This window comes from Notolabrus celidotus, chromosome 8 (genome assembly GCF_009762535.1).
Source record: "Notolabrus celidotus isolate fNotCel1 chromosome 8, fNotCel1.pri, whole genome shotgun sequence".
NCBI classification, from domain to species: domain Eukaryota; kingdom Metazoa; phylum Chordata; class Actinopteri; order Labriformes; family Labridae; genus Notolabrus; species Notolabrus celidotus.
The window spans coordinates 21,509,749-21,530,624 of NC_048279.1; the positions used below are offsets into that span (position 1 = coordinate 21,509,749).

At 40.5% G+C, this 20,876-nt stretch overlaps 1 protein-coding gene across 1 annotated transcript; it reads right to left on the reverse strand.

Annotated features, from left to right (window-relative positions):
* Positions 1–2,118: 2,118 nt before the first annotated feature.
* On the reverse strand, positions 2,119–18,976 carry ehd1a (EH-domain containing 1a). Its single transcript, XM_034690099.1, has 6 exons — positions 18,178–18,976; positions 11,647–11,744; positions 6,170–6,411; positions 5,405–5,575; positions 3,568–3,732; positions 2,119–3,243 (listed from the first exon to the last, which is right to left on the reverse strand). Exons 1-6 carry the CDS (start codon positions 18,564–18,566, stop codon positions 2,710–2,712), a joined length of 1,599 nt encoding a protein of 532 aa, XP_034545990.1. The 5' UTR covers positions 18,567–18,976; the 3' UTR covers positions 2,119–2,709.
* Positions 18,977–20,876: the final 1,900 nt, after the last annotated feature.

Here is a 20,876-nt window from a genome sequence, read left to right on the forward strand (position 1 = left end):
TGACAAGGTTTAGATGAAAAACAAAGAGCTGTTCTCCGTAAACAGTGGAAGAAAAGGGGGGAAAAGGGAAAGAGAAACATGGTGGAGTTGTGACGTCCCAGCAGAGGAAGGCAGGAAAAAGGAAACAGTGTATAGGGGAGATATACAGTGGGGGAGCAGGTCAGCTATACAAACACACAGTGTACAGAAGCACAGGGATGTGCAGACGTGCCTCCTCTCTTACTTCACACCACTCTGAGCATTCCAGCAGCTCTCTGTCATTATATTATCATGCCAGAAGAGAGGAACCTGCGGCCACAGCAGGCTGTAAATGATCTGTCTTCAACACAGCAAAGTTTCAGGTCCAGAAAAAAATGTACTGTGCACTGTGATGCATTGTTTGACTTTTCCATTCTTTTCAAGTAACCAACCTGTAGTATTTTTTATCACGCTTGGGCACATCACCTGCAATATCACAACTTCTTAGTGCATTACATGTTTTGTGACTGGGTTAAGTTCTAAGGTATAAGTCAGTTGATGCCAACCTGTGGATCAGGACCTTTCAAGAAGAAATTATTATCACCAGATTAACACAAAAAGTGTTAATCATTTACGACTTTTCTTGGATTTACCTCTTTTCCTTTGCAAACTACTTTATAATTGACCCAATGAGCCTCCAAAAATCCTCTAAAGAAACCAAATAATACAATCCAAGAGGAAAAAAATGCTGATTTGATTAAACTGCTTATAATTCAACTCTAAGAACATAATCTGTTATGAGGGATCAGAAAGCCTTTATTTTTAAGGGGTCAATACAAGTAAAATGGTTGAAGGAAAACTCAGCTAGGACTCAGTGAGGTCAGCAGATTCCTTTTTCTGCCTTATTTTCATGTGAATCACAATCAAATATCACAGGTGAAAGTGTTATCTAGTGTAATGATAAATAAGAGGCATACTTTCTTATCAATGCAACATGAGGCTCACTGTGCTAAAGCTGCAGCAGTAAACAGCTGAGGAAAACACACAATGGTATACACTGCAATACACAGGGTTAGAACAAGCCTCAATCTAAATCTGTAATGACAGTCGAAGGCACAAGAGAGCGCCTCAGGACTCCATCAAAGTTAAAATCTCCTTCTGGTGTGGGGGGAAAAACAGCTGGCGGACATCATGTGTATCTAACACTGAGTGATTATCCAGTGAGTCAGTGAGTGAGCTGAATGTCAATGAGTCTCCATGTGCTGATGAGCCAGAGACACAAGACTGGGTGCAATGTGAATGAAAGGGGGGATAGAGTTTTTTGATGGATTAGTATTCTTGACTTGCTTTAGTGAGGAAAAAAAACAGAGAAGTGAAGACTGATGGATGTGAAAAAAGACACCAGTGAAGAAAAATGTAAACATACATGAGGAGACGTGCAGTGAAAGATAAATGTGGGAATGTGTTTACATAACTCTTGCATCAGTCACCTGGTTGTTGTTCACTTCAGTCATATAATTCCGGTGTGGGTTGTTTGCGAGTTACATATTCAACATCGAGGTGCCTCTGATTTACATTTCAGTTTCTTGCAACTATATATCCTATTTGAATTATGCAAACAGAGCTCAGAGCAGGTTAGACCTTTTCAGGTTATGTAATAGTTTACGATGTGAGTGTTAAGCCAAGAAAGAAGCAGCCAACTTCTCCTCTTTCCAGACTCCAATCTGATTCTAATAAAGTAAGAGCTTCCTTTCCTTTCTATTCTTGCAAGTTGTTTCCATATGTCCTTAAAGTGCTTTTAAGAAAATCACATCTGCCTTCGCCACTGTTTTTTATTTGCCTTTAAAAATATGCAGCTTGTCTTGTGGTAAAGTGGCCTTATATGTCCTGTGACAGCCCTGACAGTGACTCTGTCTGTCCTACAGAGGGCAGTGCACTACATTTAAACTTTCAAAATAAAGGCATTTCAAAATAAAAGTCAGCCTCTGGATGACCTCTGAGTTCTGGAAATGACCCTTTTTGACAAGTTTCTTCAAATCGAAAGCACATAACTATGATTCTGGTTTCTCCTTTTTCTTATAAGTAGCTCATCAGTGAAAGTTTCTCATGTTAGTCAAAATTTGATTACCTTAAAACAGTACAAAGCCACATAATCATGACTCAGATGGTACAGTATTCCTTTTTATTTATCTGGCAAAATAATAAAAAGGGAAGCATTTGGAAAGAGTCAAAGTTAACAGTCAGGAAATACAAAAATAGAGATAAAACAATTCTAACAGCTGTTTTGATTTATTTCCTCTTTTTCTCTCCAAATGGAAAAAACTATATTTCTTTGGATCAACAAACAATAATAATAATAATAATAATAATATGGGTTGTGTACTTAGAAGACATCTTTAACACAGGTTTCAAAAATCCATGTTCAGCCCCATCATGCAATCTCCAACTGCCCATCAGTTCATGATCCAGTAATGTCCATTCATCGGTTTTCAAATCAACCCCCTCGTCCCTTCCCTCCAATTATTTTCAATAGATATCTCAATATCACCCATCCCTCACCTCCCTCTGAAACCCTCCAGTCTCTTTCTGGTGAAAAGATCACAGCATTAACTCCTTGCCGTGTCAGGATGCCTGTGGACTCACAGGTTGATGGAGGATGATGCTGTACATGCTTGTGATTGGACTTTGTCTGGAGAGTCCTTAACATGGTGCAATGCGTTGACGTGGCTGGTCCCACACCTTCCTCCTCCTTTAGGCCTCGAGGGCTGCTGTGCGTTTGGACGGGGGCACCAGATGTTCGGGCAGGGCAGCTGGCAGCTCGTGGCCTTCCAGCTTTACCTTGATCAGATGATTGGCTAAAGCAAACTCCTCATCGTCGAGTAGGCCATCTTTATCCACGTCTGCTAGCTTCCAGATCTTTCCCAGGACTGTGTTGGGCAGCTTGGACTTCAGCATCTCTTTCTTGGCCGCAGCTCCAGATACTTTGCCGTTGATGGGTGAGAGGGTGTAGAAGATCTCATCGTATGATGGCTTGTCACGGCCCACCACCCACTCCAACTCATCGATGCCCTCGCTGGCTCCCTCTCCATAGCCGTGACCAAATGGACCGGTCATAGTACCCTCAAAGGCTCCACCTTTTACGGTCTGGCTGGGCATGGCAGCCTCCTCCTGGCGAACCAAGGCCATGAGACGGGCAATGTCGTTAGCAAGCATGTCCTCAACTGCCTCCAACAGCTTGGGCTTCAGCGCAGCAAACTTAGAGAAGTCCTGGCCATTCAGCAGCTCCTGGAGGGATGGGGGGGTTAGGGGAAAACAGGAATTGGTGATAGAAATAGATCAGTCTTCAATGGCTACCAACGGGAGTAGCATACAAGAAGCAGGATTTCCTGACAAACCAGGAAAAATAAATCTCATCCCCGTCCTGGCCCATCCTGGAGGGCAAGGGCAGGAAAGAAGGGCAAAGATGTGAAGAGAGTAAAGGTTGGGAGGTCATTCTACTCTGAACTCTATCTTTATTTAACACTTTATATAATAAGCCAGAAATAGCCAAAGTAGATAACTCATAATCATGACACTCTGAATATACCAACGGTGCACTTCTTGTCTCACCTGCATCTTGGCGAGGTTGGGGAAGTCTCCAGGTGAGATCTGATGCTCCTTCTCGATCCTATGGTAGGTCTCTCCCAGGTTGGCTATCAGCTCCTTCTTTTTGGAATCTTTTCCAAACACACTGGGCATGTCTTTTTTCAGAGAGCTGATAATGTAGGCCTGCACCTGGACACCAGAAGAGAAAATATATAACATGATACCGTGATGACTAAACTGCACATTTGCGACACAACTGTAGGGAGCTGCAAATAGACAAACTTGAAAGCGGTGTACTTGTTATATCATGGAGGGTGTTAAGTTGGGACTTTAGAACATATATGTACTGCGCTGTAGAGGAACTAACACATTTTTTAGCAATTTATAAATGGACATGTTTGCAGCAATTCTGTGTGAAATTGTATCCACTTCTGCTTTTTGGTTAATTAAGAAAGTTACCGAGTTGTGCTAAGAAAAACCCTCATGTAACCGTTCTCCTGTAGGGCTGGAAGAGCAGATAATGGTTACAGAATGAGGAAGAACGAGCATAGATAAAAGTTATGCAACTTTTTAATCAGACGTTATGTAGCTGCTCTATCAGCTTAGTGCAAGCAGTAACATATACAGTGTGAGTGAGTCCACCACTTCTGTGGTTGACAGTAACAAAGTAAATTTACTTGAGTACTGTACTTAAGTACATTTTTTGAGTATCTGTACTTACTTGAGTATTATTTTTTGGTGATACTTATTACTTTTACTCCACTACATTCAGAAGACAATTATTGTACTTTTTACTCCCCGCTTTTCTATTAATGCTCTAGTTACTCACTACTTTTGCTTTGAACTCAGCTCATGAATTTCCTTCTCTTTCTGAAATCTGATCCCTGAGACAGTAAAATGTGTTTGTGTAGTTCTGTTTGTCTCAGTGGTTTAGTCATACCTGTATATTGTGCGTCTCCATGGTTGAACGTGGAGCAAACACAGCAAATTTCACTCAGATCAGGCAGTTCATTTAGAGGTGGTAATGATGGCTATAATTCTCCACCTGAGCACCCATGGTCATATCTTCAGCCCGTGTTAGAGGTTTTTAAAATGAGGAATGATATGTATCATTTGAAATGTTCTCCCTGTTTCCCACTCTGCCCAAACATGCAAACATTCACTGTCCAACCTGAGAAAGTGTGTCGAGCTACGTAACATTTGTTTCATTCCTGAAGAACATTTCAAACTAAGTTGTCTGTGCTTGGAGTAACTTAGTTTCTGTTTTCATTCCATGGTATAGTTTTTAGAGATTTCAAGTAATGGTTTCTAAATAAACATAATGTAACAGAATGTACTCCTATGTATTCTTAACTGCATTTATGTATTGTGAAAATATGTTTTGAGATTTTTAAGAAGTACTTTGAATACTTAAGTATTTTTAAAAGCAAGTAATCCAGTACTTTAACTCAAGTCCTAATCTGACTGAACAACTTTCACTTGCATTGGAGTAATATTTGACCTGGAGTATCTATACTTTGACTTAAGTAATGAAGCTGTGTACTTTGTCCACCACTGGTTCGGGTTAAAGGAATAACTAACAGCTATAAAGAAGTGTACATACATTAGACGTAGAGAATGTGAAACAGGTTCCCAGGATATTTGGTTCAGACAGTCATGTGTGTCTCAGGTTGTGCTGTAATAATGATCCCCTACCTTTCACCTCCCACCATCATCAAGCCAAAATGTTAATTTGCTATTTAACTTAGTTTGTTGACTAAATATCTGCAGGACTAACAGCATTCCCTTAAGCCTCAGTTGTGTTTTGCAGCTCAAAGAGCTACTTGGATTGCTGCAGACTCTTATTAGCGTTATTACTAACCTTGGCGAGGCGAGCTCGTTTAATGAGGTCATTCAGTTTGCGTAGTGCTGCGTTGCGTGGCAACGACTGGATGTCCAGGAACAGGTCCTGCTCCTCTGCCTCAAACAACTTCCTGTTGTCAGGGACCAACAGAGGTTGGGCCCAGAATGACCCGATGTACACACGCACCACCTGGAATAAAGTTTGCACACATTAATCACCACCGTCCATCAGGTTACAGTTTACTGCCCACACCCACAGCAGGGGAAATTCTTTTACAGGTCACAAACACGAGGCTGAAATTTTGGCTCAAGCAGACACAGAAAAACATGAATAAAGTTGTATTGTCAGAATAGACAGACAGGATGGGTGGAAGAACTGAGTTTTACAATGAAGTAACAATTGAATATTAATGTGCTTCTCCTCCTTGTTTCACATCCTGGTAACAGGCTCAGATACTATGCACTCTCAAAGTCAATGAATCATTGTCCACACAATCCAAAGGTGTCTTAGTATCTGTTCATGAATATGGCCCAAGATTAAACATTAACCGTGACAGCCAGAGAAATATCACAAGACAAATGAAGTCACATGATATAAGGTGCTGTATAAGGTTTCTGACTGATGGTGTTCATTAGAGAGATTCACATTCATTTAATTTATACAAATGAGTTATTTGTTTTTCTAACAATGACAAACTGAAAGTCCTCACTTAAATTATCAAACAGACATGGTGTTCCTTTAAACAACTGCATGGGTTTCACTTGACAGCAATTTTCATTTTACCTCAGGTGTGTTAATGATCTTTCCCAAAGACCACATCAGAGCTCCGTAGACCCTCATGAGCTGCTGAGTGCTGATTTGATCTGCTTTGTTCAGCACCACCCGCATTTTGTCCTCATGGTTCTTGAGGGCTCGGATCACCTCTGAAAATTCATCTGAAATGTCCAACTTGTGAGCGTCGAACAGGAGGATGATGCGGTCCACTCGCTCTGCAAACCACTCCAGCACTGCAGCAAAGTCGTAACCTGGGGACAAAGAGAGAGAGAGAGAGAGAGAGAGAGAGAGAGAGAGAGAGAGAGAGAGAGAAGGCAGATTGTTTAAAGATGGGATCTGCACTGAAACTGTAGAGCTCCCTGGTGACTTTCACTATGTGAGGGTTTTGGAAAGGATGCTGCAGTGCAATACAAGTTGTGTGTGAGGATTTCACATTCAGATGCATCATGGGAAGTATTTTCTTCTCTTAATGTAACATCACTTTCCTTTCCTCATACAGGCCACTGTGCACCGTTTCCTGATATGCATTAAGCCACGTAATCAGCCATTGACTGATAAGGATTATATAAGATCCCTCAGTGCTGAGTTTGATGGATCCTCATATTAAGTCTGGATCGTTTAGTAATGATAAATTTAGAGTAGGGCTTATTTACTTTATTCAGACAATTAAAGATGAAGTCTTTACCAAGACCAATCCTGATAAGAAGTTCTAAGCTCTTGTGGTGATTTGCTTGCATTTCGGGTGCGATCAAATAGAAATTACTATTGAAATATGACTCCAGGACAAAGAAAAGTAACACTATGATACAAAGGAAGATGCACACTGAAGTAGCATACTGGCACAGAATTGTCATTGTTTGTTTTCCACTCATGTGAGTTGGAAAGCAGATCTGAAATTGGGCACTTGTTCTGTGCTCAGTAAGTGCAAAAAGCTTAGAGGTGTGGAAAAATACAAGAGTCCAAGCTCAAGTGCTCCTATCAGTCAATGAATTGTTGTGTCAGTAGTTTAATTGTGGGTTTAATTGCGGGTTCCTCGTTCATATTCCAAGTCATGTTGATCCAATAATGTTTGGATAAGGGCTTTGAAGAGGCAGGCGCTTTCTGTCCTGGTTACTTATTAACTAACTTCACTGAAACAGCAGAGGAAAGCATGAAGGTAAAGACAGTTGAAACCCATTGAACATCGACTTTTCAGTCTTGGTGATTAAATGTAATTTATAATATAACAGCAACGTTCCTTATAAACAACAGGCATGTGGGTACTGAATGAAAAAAAGGAACTAAGAGAGCAACCGACTGACACAGCCAGGAAATACAAAGTTAAGATAAAACACTTTGCTGTGTCAGTCATAGTGATAACAGCGACCAGTGCCAGCCTAAGCTGGAGTGTGCCAAACACACATTTCTATTACTGCTGTAGGACAGAAACTCACTGTCCTTTCACTTCCTTCGGTTATTAGAATAATAGGGGGACTAACCCAAGTTACAACAAACAGGCCTTTTTCCTGAACTTTCCTTTGCCTCGAGGAGGCAGTGAGGAAGAGAGAATTATGGTTTTGATTAACGTCTGTGTGTCATCTGATCAGAGAAGAATGCAGTTGTTCTAAAAGCTCATCTCGGCTGTCCCACAATCAGCGCCAGATCTGCTGCACACGCATTCCAACATGGCCGGCTTTTGTCTGCGTCTGAGCACATGTATACAAAAGAGAGACAGAGAGATACAGTCTATAGATGGAGATTTAAGAAAATAAGATAGGAGATGGAGAGAGGAGTAAAAAAAAGAAAAAAAAGGAGAGGGGAGAGAGACGGAGGGTGACTTAAAGTGAAAGTAAAAGAAACATGTAATCAGAGATGGACAAAGAAAAATCACCCACCGCAAAATGAGCTTTCAGTCTGTTGGTGTGCATGATGACAAGTGAAAGTAGAAGGGGGTAAAAGGGGAATACTTAGAGTCCAAGATCCCCGTGGGAGCCAGCCGGGGACATTTGCTCATTCTTCCTACAGTCTGTTTTTAAAAACACGTGTCAGGGAATCATAGGGAGAGACAGCTGCTTGAGCTCGGACTTACTTATAGCACACAGCATCAACAACTGCCATGTTTCGACCATATTCAAAGACATGCCAAGATAAACCCACTCACTCATGACAAACTTGGACAGGCCTTAAAAGAATGTGTCGATCATTAATAGAGAGCAGAGGAGTGGCGGGGAAAAGGCTTCAGAGTCAATACTCTTATTTTTGAAAATCTTTAATGGGGTTCTATTTCGGTAAACACTTTGAATCTCGGGGATGATGAGAGGAATATTCTGACAATTTGGGATATTCTTAGAGTTTAGAAGATAGACTCCACTTTGATGTCAGTAAATATGGAGCTACAGGCAAGAGACAGTAAACTAGCAAGGCTTTGACAACCACCATAGGAAAATCCTAACCAATCTAAGTCTTGTTTCATAAAACACATGGGGAGAATCTTTAAGGATGATCCTCCCTTTCAAACAGGTAAACATTACATATTAAGTAAATAATGGCTCACTAGAAGATGTAAAAAGAAGTAAAAACACACTACCTCGTGATCTTATACACTCCCAAATGAGCTCAGGTGGGATTGTACTGTATGTAAACGAAATCAAGATTAAGACTGCCTTAAACTTACTGTTCTCATACTTTCCAGAGAGAGCTTAACAAGTCTGGATGAGTAATTGGTTTTGTAGACAGTCACCACAGGTTGTCAATACTTCAGCGAGACCTGGAGGTGACAATTTACCTTTATGTTTACAGTCAACAGCAATACACTAGCCTAGCTTCAGGGGCTGCAATACAGGCTGTAGCTTGGAAACAATGTCAGCAGCTCAGTCTCCATGTAGGCTCCTCTCACTGGGTCTGATGATCCAGCTCTGTTAGGAGTGATACAATCACTCTGATTTAAAATAATAAATATCAAACACATGATAGCATTTAGTTTACTCTGCAAACAGTTCAGACTGGACTTTTAAAACTGCTCTATCAGAGGACCATGGGCTCAAAAGTATTATGGACCCCAGTTATAGTTTAAAGCTGGGGTTGGTAGTCAGATTTAGATACACTTTTTGTTATACTGGTTAAAATTATCTTTATGTCCCAATGGCAATCAATACATAATGTGTTCTTTAAAAAAAGAGTAAAAAAAGCTGCTATCTACAGCCGGAGTAAACCTGGGAAAACATCAACCTATCCCTGCCTCTGGGAGCCAAAATATGAAACCAATCAAATCCCGTCCTGCCGTTCTGCCCGCCTCCTGCGCGTACATTTCATGTTTGTTTGTGTTTTTAACTTTCACTATGATAATGTTTTGGTGTTTTCTTATGGCTGAGTGAGACATGAGTTGATGTAGTGCAAAACACAAACAATGTGCTGAAGACTGGTTTTGATTCAGTAACAATAATATGGTCGTTGATCACAAACATTTTCAGTAAAAAAATGCTTCACGTTCTAAAAGTTTCAACATAGCTTCTTAGAAACCTTTTTTTTTGCCCTGTCAGCTACATTTGCAGTATGGGAACATAAACATGTTGAAAATGTAAGTATTCATGTCAAGTCATCAACAGTGACTGCAGGAAAGACAGCTACTGGTTCTGCAAAATCCCTGTTTCATCAGAGTTTTTCTTTCCTCCATACTTCATCAAGGAAGAAGTACTTAGCCATATTTGCTGACTTCAACAAAAATGCATTCACACTGCTCATTATTATGCAATAAACGCTTACCATCCATGAATGGACAACACATTAGCATTACTTCTGAATGTAAAGCTCCTTTGGACTTAAAGGAGACCTTTGGCTGCTGAGACACAAATGCCCGTCACACTTCAGCTGTACAATCCAATTCCTGTTTGTATATGACACAGTACAGTTCAGTATGTCTGGGTAGTACAGTATTGTATCTGTGTTTATGTAGAAACAGTCAAAAGGATAACGGTGTGTGTGAGGGAGTGTGTGTGTGTGTGTGTGTGACTGCCTTTGAGAGTAAGATCATAAAAGTATGTATGTACGGAAACAAAACTGTCTGAGGTATCAGATTTCATGTGCTCCTCTTTCCAGACGAGGTCACCTCGACATGTGTCGGCCTTTTCATTCATACGGACATGCTCATCTTTTGTCTCAGAGATTAGATTAGAGTGTGCTTGTTTAGGATTGGGTTTTTAGAGTAGCTTGGTTTCTGTTGAATCAAATTAACTGGTCTTATGGGTGCTGTCACTAATACTTTCATTATTGATAATCTCCTGATTAAATAAATGCCTCATCTGATTAATCTATTAAATGTCGAAATATTTAAAAATGCAATAAACATGTTCTGTTAAAGTCTCAAATAGCTTGTTCAGTGCTTCCAAATATCCACTGTACACGGATATAAGGGCAGTAAATCCTAAAATAGAAAAGCTATAACCAAAGAATGTTTGGCACTTCATCTGAAAAATGTCTTAATGATGTTTAATTAATTTTCTGTTGGCTGGCTTTAATAAGAGGAATATGTCCTTTCATTGTTTTCTCCTCCTTCCCACTGTGTCTCATGAGCAGATTTACAGACTCTCTATGCAGCAGACACAGTGGTGGTGATGGTGGGAGGAGGTCTTGGGAAACTCTCTGCTATGTTTGCCATTTTACTCCACATCCTTTCCCTTGAGTACACAAAAACTCTACTGCGTGTATATGCACTTCCTCTTAAAGGGGGCTCAAATCAGGTAGAAAAAAAATACAGAAGCAGTGCTCAGCTGCACAGTTATCATCTGTCTGGGTTTTGTAGGATCATCAAAAGTCAAAGAGAAAAGCTGCAAACAACGCAAATCTGAAGAAACCCTGTAGGTCACAGTTACATTGGAGCACATGGATAAAAATATAAACCGCTTTATTTCCTCTGAGCACGAGGAAATGACTCAGACATAAAGTGATAAATGATACAGCACAGGACAAATAAAGATGTCACCCCAGCTACATATAGGAAGTGTTTTCTACTGTTGTTGTTAGTCTAATGTGAGCTGCAGGCTGAAATGATATAAGAGAGAAAAAAAGGGGAAGGATGTAAAAGAGGAGTATGCTGCAGAAATCTGCAGGTACAGAACAGGAAATGAACTTCAGAGTGCCACAAACCCTCATCATGCTATTGTCAAGCAGAGAAGGTCTCTATCAGATACACAACCTGTTTGGTTAGGCTACAACCTGAGGGGGTGTTAAGGGTTAAATACCGGTTTGACTGCTGGAGTTGACTTTGTGAAGGAGATACCAAAAAGAAAATACCAGAGAGAGAGACTGAGGGAAGTGTAAGTAGGTTAAACATATTTCCCTTTTCATATTTGAACTTCAGACTTCCTATGGATTTGTTTTTGCCTATGCATGATGATCTCTGAATCATTTCTCTGTTTTTATAGCAAAGAGTGTGGCTCCGTCAAACAGCAGTGGTTGCGATTATGTGAATGAGAAAACAGTAAATCTGTGGCTATTTATTCCAGACAGACCTCTGCTTATCCTCTGCTTCTCTCCGGACAGGATTCCAGGAGTATCAATGATGCTGATGCTCTCCAGGACGGGGTTAGGCATCTGGGCACACATGAACCTGCCAAGAAAAAAAAAAGGCATGAGAGACATACAAATATATGGAATGGATGAGGGAAAAAAAAAGTGAAGGAGAAAGAGAGAGAGGGTTAAGAGCATCAGACATGGGGGTAGAGAGTAAGGGCAGGAGTGATGCATAAAACAGTGGGGTGAGAGTGTTTACACATAAGCTTGGCATTAAACAGACATCATTCTAGAACTTTTAGAAGAAGCATTCATGCTCTCACGCACCAACATAAGTGGGATACTATAAACAGCGTGAACACAAAGCAGAAACTATAAGGTTCGGGGTGCTGCCACTACCCCATTTCAGATGTCTTTGTAATTAGAAGTTACTCGCCTTCCTATTAGTAATTGATTAAAAAAGGTTAATATTTACATAATTGTGCTTCATGATGTCACAGTAAGATTTTCCAAACAGGGTTTTTTGTTTGTGAAACACAAGGATAGTACTTCACTAGTTATGAGCTGTAGGTCTGTTTCATTCCCGGGGAAACATAATTCACTACACAATGCTCCCTCTAAAGCTTGGACACAGAGGTTTACACTTTTAGAGGAACGTTTCTTTTCAACTGAAAGTGAGCCAAGGCTCACACAAACACAGACAGATATACACAGAGTGAAAGGATGAGTGGTTTTACATAAACCCACGGTATCCCACTCAGGACAAAGAAGGGGATTGTTAAGGAACCCCACAGCTCCAAGTTCTGCTTCTCACTCTGCTGCTTTTCACTCAGTCTGAACCGATACTCACAACATGAGCTCAGAGGCACCGGGTCATAAGACTCGGAGAACTTTGCTTTTACATTCCTGCTGTAACCACACTGAGGGCACACACACACACACACACACACACACACACACACACACACACACACACACACACACACACACACACACACACACACACACACACACACACACACACACACACACACACACACACACACACACACACACACACACACACACACACACACCCCTAACAGAGATCCCATACCACACGTAGGGAGGAAAAAGGAAAAAATTCAAGGACAATGAACAAGTCAAAGGAATATGAGAGTGCGGCCTCTTGCACATGCTATGCATGCTATTACTTTACAATAATAGAAAAAGCAAATGATAACAAACATGCAGGTTTTTCCGTTCTCTCTCATGGCTGATGATGGCTGATATCCATTTGGAATTTTGGCGCAAGTTTTCCAGTCAACTATCTATCCCTACATTTTCCACAGAGCATGTAGGAAAAAATGCTGCAATGATCTCTGAATTCTTAGAAACAGAGGACCCTACCAGGCACGGGGGGCCCCAAGAGCCTAGAGCTATCTGAAATCCTTTGCTGTCTGACTACATCTTGAGACAGTGAAAACCCCATCCTCTTCTCTTTGTGGAGCTGCAGTCCTGGCATGAAGGTCTGGGTTAAACTTCAATATTCGACCTCTCATGTGACTGGAGCTCGGGCTCCAGCTCTTGAGAGAAGGTCTTCCTCTCTTGCTCCACCTCCTGACCTATTACCTTTTCTCCCATCGTAACCTCAACTTCCTGGAGAGAAGAGGAAACAGGGCGGCTGTTGCTTACACTGGGGATGTGAATGGGGGGGCGGGGGTCACAAATGTGTCACTTTTCCATGGTTGCTTCCTGTAAAATCTTGCTGTGTGTGTGTGTGTGTGTGTGTGTGTGTGTGTGTGTGTGTGTGTGTGTGTGTGTGTGTGTGTGTGTGTGTGTGTGTGTGTGTGTGAATGAGAGAAAATAAGAATAATTAACCTATCAGATATAAACATCTACACACCTGTAATACACTCACTATATGAGTTTGCTGGGTGCACAGTAAGGCTGTGCCCTATCTTTGTAAAGTGCAGAGTCAGTGTCCTGGAATAACAGGCCTTGAGCAGGACAGGACGGAGCAGGACAGTGTAGGCCGGGGTGGGCCAGTGCGGAACTTACACTTTGCTGACTCTGGTTTTACTGACTAATGGCTTACAGAGAGCACAGACTCACTAAGGCCCTCTGACTGCTCTGACATTCTAACTAGAAAAGCACCAGAGCTAAATGATATGTGGGTTCATCTGGAGCAGGAAGAAACGTGTGGAGTTACTTTAACAGATTGACTTAGAGTTCAGGCTTTAGTACAAATCAGTGTACATGCCTAGAGATGCAATCCGAAACCAGGCTGCTACGAAATACAAATTATGGAAAAGTTGCCAATTGGTGAGTAGGATACAGTAACCAGCACTTAAACAGAAGTGTAGGTGTGTGGATCCCATGACTGATTTGTGTTTACTCTCTTCATAAATAACTGATTACACGGAGAGTGAGTTTGTGAGGGTGGTAGTTAAAGGCTAATCTGCAGGTTGAATGACTATGGTTAAAGAGCAACACAACAAGACTATTGGCCCTTTTCCACTACACAGTTTCAGCTCTACTCGACTCGACTCTACTTGGTTTGGGTACCTTTTCCACCAGCCCGAGTACAGACTCACGGTTGGCAGGGGCGTCATATCACAGCTGCGCCAAACTGCGTTCACATCATTTTGAACGCGACACAAACACAACAATCACAAACAATGGAGAACATGGAGGCAATGGTGTACTTGCAGACATTGGCCACGGTTACATGATGTTTTTTAATTCAGAATTAATTATTCAGAATTAAATAATTCTGAATTAAAGTATTCTCCTTCGTGTTTACATGGAAATAGTAATTCCGAATTGAGGTTTACATGGAAAACACGTTTAATCGTCTTTATTCAATTCCGCTTAAGGTCTGGGGGTTGGGAAGGGTTCTGATTGGACAGGGGCGGGCATGACATATTTATGTTTACCGGAAGAAAACAGACTCCAGTTCCAGCTTCTTTTATTTTCGGTTACAACATGGAAGACCACACAATAAGTACAATCTTCGCTTTCATTTTGATTATAGTTTTTAATAAGCAGCTAGACACAAACATACTGCTTCACTTTCGTCAGCTGAGGAGGAGAAGAGAGATAGACGACCGGAGAAGGGAGGGGGAAGACCGGACTTTGGCAAATCAAAGCCGGTTAGTGCAACAGCTGCTCTACCTCAGCCTGAAATATGTGCCCGCCAGCGTGGAATACGTGCGTCATCGCGACAGGACAAGGGAACGAGCATGCGCAGAACAAAACAGAATTAATTTAAAGTGGAATGAACGTATACATGATCGAGGAATTATTCAATTCGGATTTAAAATCAGAATAAACCAGCCACTCACTTCGGATTTAAGTTTAATTCGGAATGATCATTTTCATTTGGAATTATGTGTTAACAAGGTAATTTTTAATCTTTTTAATGAGGATTTAATTTTAATTCTGAATTAAAGAGGAAGTAAAAGTCTCATGTAAACATAGACATTGTACAGTACTGATGTCGTTTTTTAAAAATGGTGGGTTTGATTCCTGTGTTGGGCGTCACGCTCATGTCTCTTCAGTGATGACATTGTCTGACCAATCAGTGGCCGGCAGTCCGTCGACGTCACCTTTTAGTATCGGCTCAGCTCGCTTGGAACCAGAGCAGAGCAGGTACGAAAAACTGGTATCTGACACGAGGTGCAGCGCCCGTGGAAACGCAACACAAACCGAGTAGAGTCGAGTCAAGTCGAGTAGAGTAGGGCTAAGACGGGCCGGTGGAAAAGGGCCCTATGTGTGTCCCTCTGACATTTCTGCTCCACCTATGAATCTGTCAATAAACAGACTAATACTGATCTCAAACTTGATCTCTCCTGCTGATTTTAATGAGTAGAAACATTTTCAGCCAACCAAAGGCCGGTCTAAATACCTTTAGCCTCTTGAGGGGATCGTTAAAATCTGGCCCAATCTGAGCCAAAAACGGTCAGCTTAAACAGTTTGTCTGGATCTGGTACTTGACAGAAGTTTCGTCAAACTCTAGACCTGCTCCAGGCTGTGTGCCAAAACAAATGATTAAATAGGTTTCTGGCCTCCCCGTAGAGAGTTGTTCAAACAGGTCATCCACCTGCTTTGTCATAAACACTTTTCTGTTAGGTGTAATTACACGAGCTGTCCCTAAGCTCCAGTATGCTTTTGAGAACAAGACGCATACCGAGTTAAACTGGGAACCACAAGTCCCATGATGCTGCAGGTTTGTGTAAAGTAGTTTGACAAATGGTGTTACATTCGACAATAGCTATTGTTTGTACACAATCTGTCTGTTGTCTCCTTGAGTGTGTAATAAAGTCCAAAAGGTGATTTGTGGTCTTTGAAGTCTGACCCCACACCTTTTCAAGTGTCATTTGAAATACACAAGTTCACTCTTCTGAGTTTGAATAATGCTGTTTGGCAGAAACTCGCACTCATGCACGATAACACAAACACTCAACATAATTGTAGGAAGGGATCTATGCAGATAATAGGAAACAGGCTTATCTGAGGAAATGTCAACTGGAGTGTGTACACCATACGGCCACACAACTCACCTGATAATCTGAATCTAATTACAGATTAAGTTCAGGACAAGTAACTTATCTTTGTAATATTTGATCCTTTTCCTTCAGGGTGACACCACACTGGTTCCTGGGCAGAGAGGGGATATACCCACATCCTCTACAGGAAGTTACACCATCAACAATTGGATGTTGGCCATCTGATGTCATCACAAATCCACACACACAATAGATTGGATTAAGATGTTTCAGCTTTTGCCAGGCGTCATCATGCATGCCTCTGACTCACAGCACCTTGCCTGTGCAGTATCACCTCACACCCTGACTTCCTTACAAAGACAGTCACTTTATATACTCAGAGAGAATAGGCCTGCCTGTCGACCAGATAAGAGCTCATTATTCCCATATCATCTCGTTCTAGTCCAAAAGCAAGCACCCCATCAGCAGCAAATACTTCTCTCTGGTCTCTTAGTTTGGTTTCACTCTCTCCTGCTTGTGTTTGCTTTCACTACTTTATTGGCTGTTTACCCCACCTGAACAAATGTTCCTAGTCCGACTCATCTGAGTTTTTTTCCACAAGAAGTGTAACTCCATATGATTCATACAACTTTATGAAGTCTCATGTTAGTTTCCCTGAGGATATCTGGATCCTTAGACATGTCAATCAGTTTCCAAAGAGCTGGATATCTTGACTTTGACCTGCTGACTCAGTGAAACCGCACTACTAGAAGACAGTAAAACCTTTAAACCTTTGTGATAAGACTTAACCGGCCCTGCAGACAGGCCGAGAGTAAAGCGGAATTGGCCTCGTCAGCTTCCACTGATGGAGTAACTTATATGACCAGTGGGTAGAGGACTTATGGCACCTACCTCTCAGGACAAGACAAGGTCAACTTATTGCCTAGCAACATCACATGCAACTATTTCTACTTTCATGGGACCTCCCTGTGACACCAGGAGGGGTCAGTCAGTGGTGACTCAGTCAGGTGCCTGGAGGCACAAGTGTGAAGCAATATGTCAACCGGCAGGATTTGATCTAAATTGGAAAAGGTGTTGGAAAGCACCTTGCTTTTACGGTACACAGAGAGCCACTTACACCTACCTGTTGACACTAAACACCCACATTCTCACGGGATGGTGAAAGGGGGAAACACATACACTACTGGTCAAAAGTTTGGAAACACCTTCTCATTCAAGGATTTGTATTTATTTTAATTATTTGAAACACTGTAGCGTAATACCAAAGACATCAAAACTATGAAAGAACATATATGGAATTATTTAACTTACAAAAAAGTGTTAAACAAAGCAGAATATGTTTTATATTTTAGATTCTGTAAAGTAGCCCCCTTTTTTCTTCATGACAGCTTTGCACACTCTTGGTATTCTCTTCTCAGTCTGCTTCATGAAGTGGTCTCCTGGAATGGTTTCTAATTAACATGAGCCTTGTCAAGAGTTCATTTGTAGAATGACTTGCCTTCTTAATGTGTTTGAGACCATCAGTTGTGTTGTTCAGAGGTAGGGTTAGTACACAATGGACAGCCCTATTCGACTACTGCTGTAATCCATATTATGGCAGAACCAGATTATTTCCTAGTTTTGATGTCTTCAATATTAATCTACAATGTGGAAAATAATGAAAATAAATTTAAAAACCATTGAATGAGAAGGTGTGTACACACACTTTGGCCACTGAGACAGCTGAGAGTATTGTGCAAGAGCATACTGCCGGTTTACCTTGAAAGAGTGAGGTACGTGCAGGGACATGTAGAGAGGGCATTTAAATCAGTGAGTAATGTGCAGTTATGACACGTTTCTTAACACTCAGCTGGATTCACTCATGATATTTCTTAGTTGACAAGCATGATATCAAGTTGGCATTCGTTCATTTCATTCATACATAATGAATAGCTGAGAGGCACTTCCGGCTCAGATCACAATCCTTAGTATTACATGTTTCAGATTGCTCAGTGTAAGCTGTATTAATGAGGTCTAAGGAGGACTTGGCACTGGGTTTACCTGTTGAGGAACGCGTTACCAAAGGCGTTGAGTTTGCGGAAGGGCTTCTTGGGGTCGACAACCAGGGCATTACCGGGTATCACCCCATCCTGTTCGCCATGCATCACCGCGATGAAAGAGTCCGTGGTCGGCTCTGGGCCAATCCGCATACCGGGGAAGTCCTGCTCCATGAGGTGCCGGATAAAGGTGGTCTTCCCGGTGGAGTACTGACCCACCAGGAGGACCATGGGCTTGTTGTCGAAGTCGGCATCTTCGAGGGCAGGGGAGTGGAAGTCGTGGAATCGATACGTGTCCTCCAAAGGGAACAGCTTGGTCCGATAGAGCCGCCGTAGCCCTTCCGATACGTTCTGAAACAGCTCGGGGTCCTTCTTCATGGTTTTTCTGAACATGGTAACTGGGTTAGTTTGTTTTTTGACACGGGTGTGCCAGTATCCCTTTCAATAATGATCTGGTTTAGTGGTGTGGGTCTCTCACACCGCTAAGAGAGTAGCTGCCTGCTGGAATGAAGCAACGGCTGGGCGAGGTTTTGGAAGTTTTATGTCCCCACCCTCCTCCTCACTAGCTAGCCACACACTGCGAGTCACTCATTCAGGGAGGACTCCCCTTCAGATGACGTTCACCAACGATGAATGGTAGAGATTCAACCCACCATAAATAGTTTGTAACTTAGATTTACACCGTTGACCTCTAATGATACACGATTGCAAGATTAAAAGGTTACAACGCCGACTCACTTAGCAACCGGCTGTCAGTTGGGGAACCCCACCAAAGAAGGCTGACACGCGGATACCGGAACTATTACACGGGACTTTCAAAATAAGAGTCATTCCAGTCAGCTTATGAGCGTATCATATTTCTTCACCCTGATTTCTCCCTATGTACTATAAATTGGACTTTTTCTTATTACTTTATTGCATGGAAAACAATTTTAACTTTCAAGATCACTGTACTTTCAAGTACATTGCATTTTTTTCCCATATTGTTAAAAACATTAAATGAAAAATGACATAACAATAAAAAAAAAATAAAAATAAAAACAACCCAAAAATAAATAAATAAATTAAAAATGAAATTAATAAAAGAGAATAATAATAATAAAAATAAAATAATAATAAATAATAATAAATAATAATAAATAATAATAATAATAATAATATAGTACAAGAAAAGGGACCAAACAATTAAAATAAAATAATAATAATAAAAAAAAAAAAAAAAAAAAAGGGGATGGTCTACTGCTTTTCTATCATTGATATAAGTTTATGAAATTGTGCTTTTTTATGTAATGTTTTTATGTATTATATCCATCACTGCAAAAAGGCCACAATTTTACACTCAACTCAACTCAACTTTATTTATATAGAACCTTTCATACATAAAAACATGCAGCCCAAAGGGCTTTACAGAATAACACAGAGACCGAAAACAACAGCAATGGTAAAAAAAAAAGTTATAAAAAGGCATGATTATAGATACAATACTTCAAAATAAAATAAAATCAATACAGTAAAATTAATAAAATAAGTAATAGTGGAAATAAAAGTTAAAAATAAGGTAGCTTTAACAAGATGAATACAATAAATAAATAGATAAATAAATAATTGAATAAGATAAATATATGTTAAAGCAATGATTCAAATAATGATGTTTCAAATAATAATAGAAATAATAATGCAGTCCAGGGCTAAAAATAAATTACTCCAAATTAAAAGCTAGATTAAAAAGGTAAGTCTTAAGTTTACTTTTAAAAACAGAGAGTTCCAAAGCTTAGGGGCATAAAAACAGAAAGCTCTCTGGCCGGCGCTTGTGTGAGACACACAAGGAACATTTAAACACAGTTACTTTCTTTTTTTTTCTCTATTTTATCTTATTTTTCTGTAATTTTCTTTGTACAGTACTTTTCTGACCTCTGCTTTTGAAATATATAAAGATACAGAGTTATGACATAAAAATAAACTCGTCATTAGTATTATTAGTTATTCTCAGTTTTGTCTGTAAACTGTAAACTATTACATCTATATATTGTTTTTATGTATACAGTTGTTTCAAGCATCAAAAAGGTTTCAAATCAACAAGGAGGGACTGCCCCGCTTTAAGGTCTGGCTTACAGAATTCTCCAGTACCTTATATATGGAGAGGATCAGATATGAGTTGTTGGGCAAAACAACCAGATTCGAACAGATATGGTCTGATTATTTGTTTTTCTGTTTTGTTTGTTTCGTCTTGTTTGTTTTGTTTTCAATATAGTATCAATATAGTATTACATTGATGGTGTAGCAATTTTCTCATATCTATTCAAACTCGTACATTATTTATGTCACTTCCTCAGTATTACTACGGTAAAAGGTTCATTTAGTAAATGGTGAGTAGCCTATGTAGTACTCAAATGTACACGCATACGAACGCACGCACGCACGTACGCACGCACACACACACACACACACACACACACACACACACACACACTAAGGCACAGCGATGCCCACTTTCATTTTCAGTTTTCACTTTCATATTAAACTACTTGTAAATGTTGATCATTTACTGTAAATGTTTCCTCACTTTTGGTTTCTGTTCTAATTTTCAGATATTTACTGTAAATGAGATAGCTTGCAAGTCATCTCTCTTCTCCCAGACAAAAACACTGAATACAATGAAACTTTACAGTTTACATATTGTATGTATGAACAGAGCAACTCAAT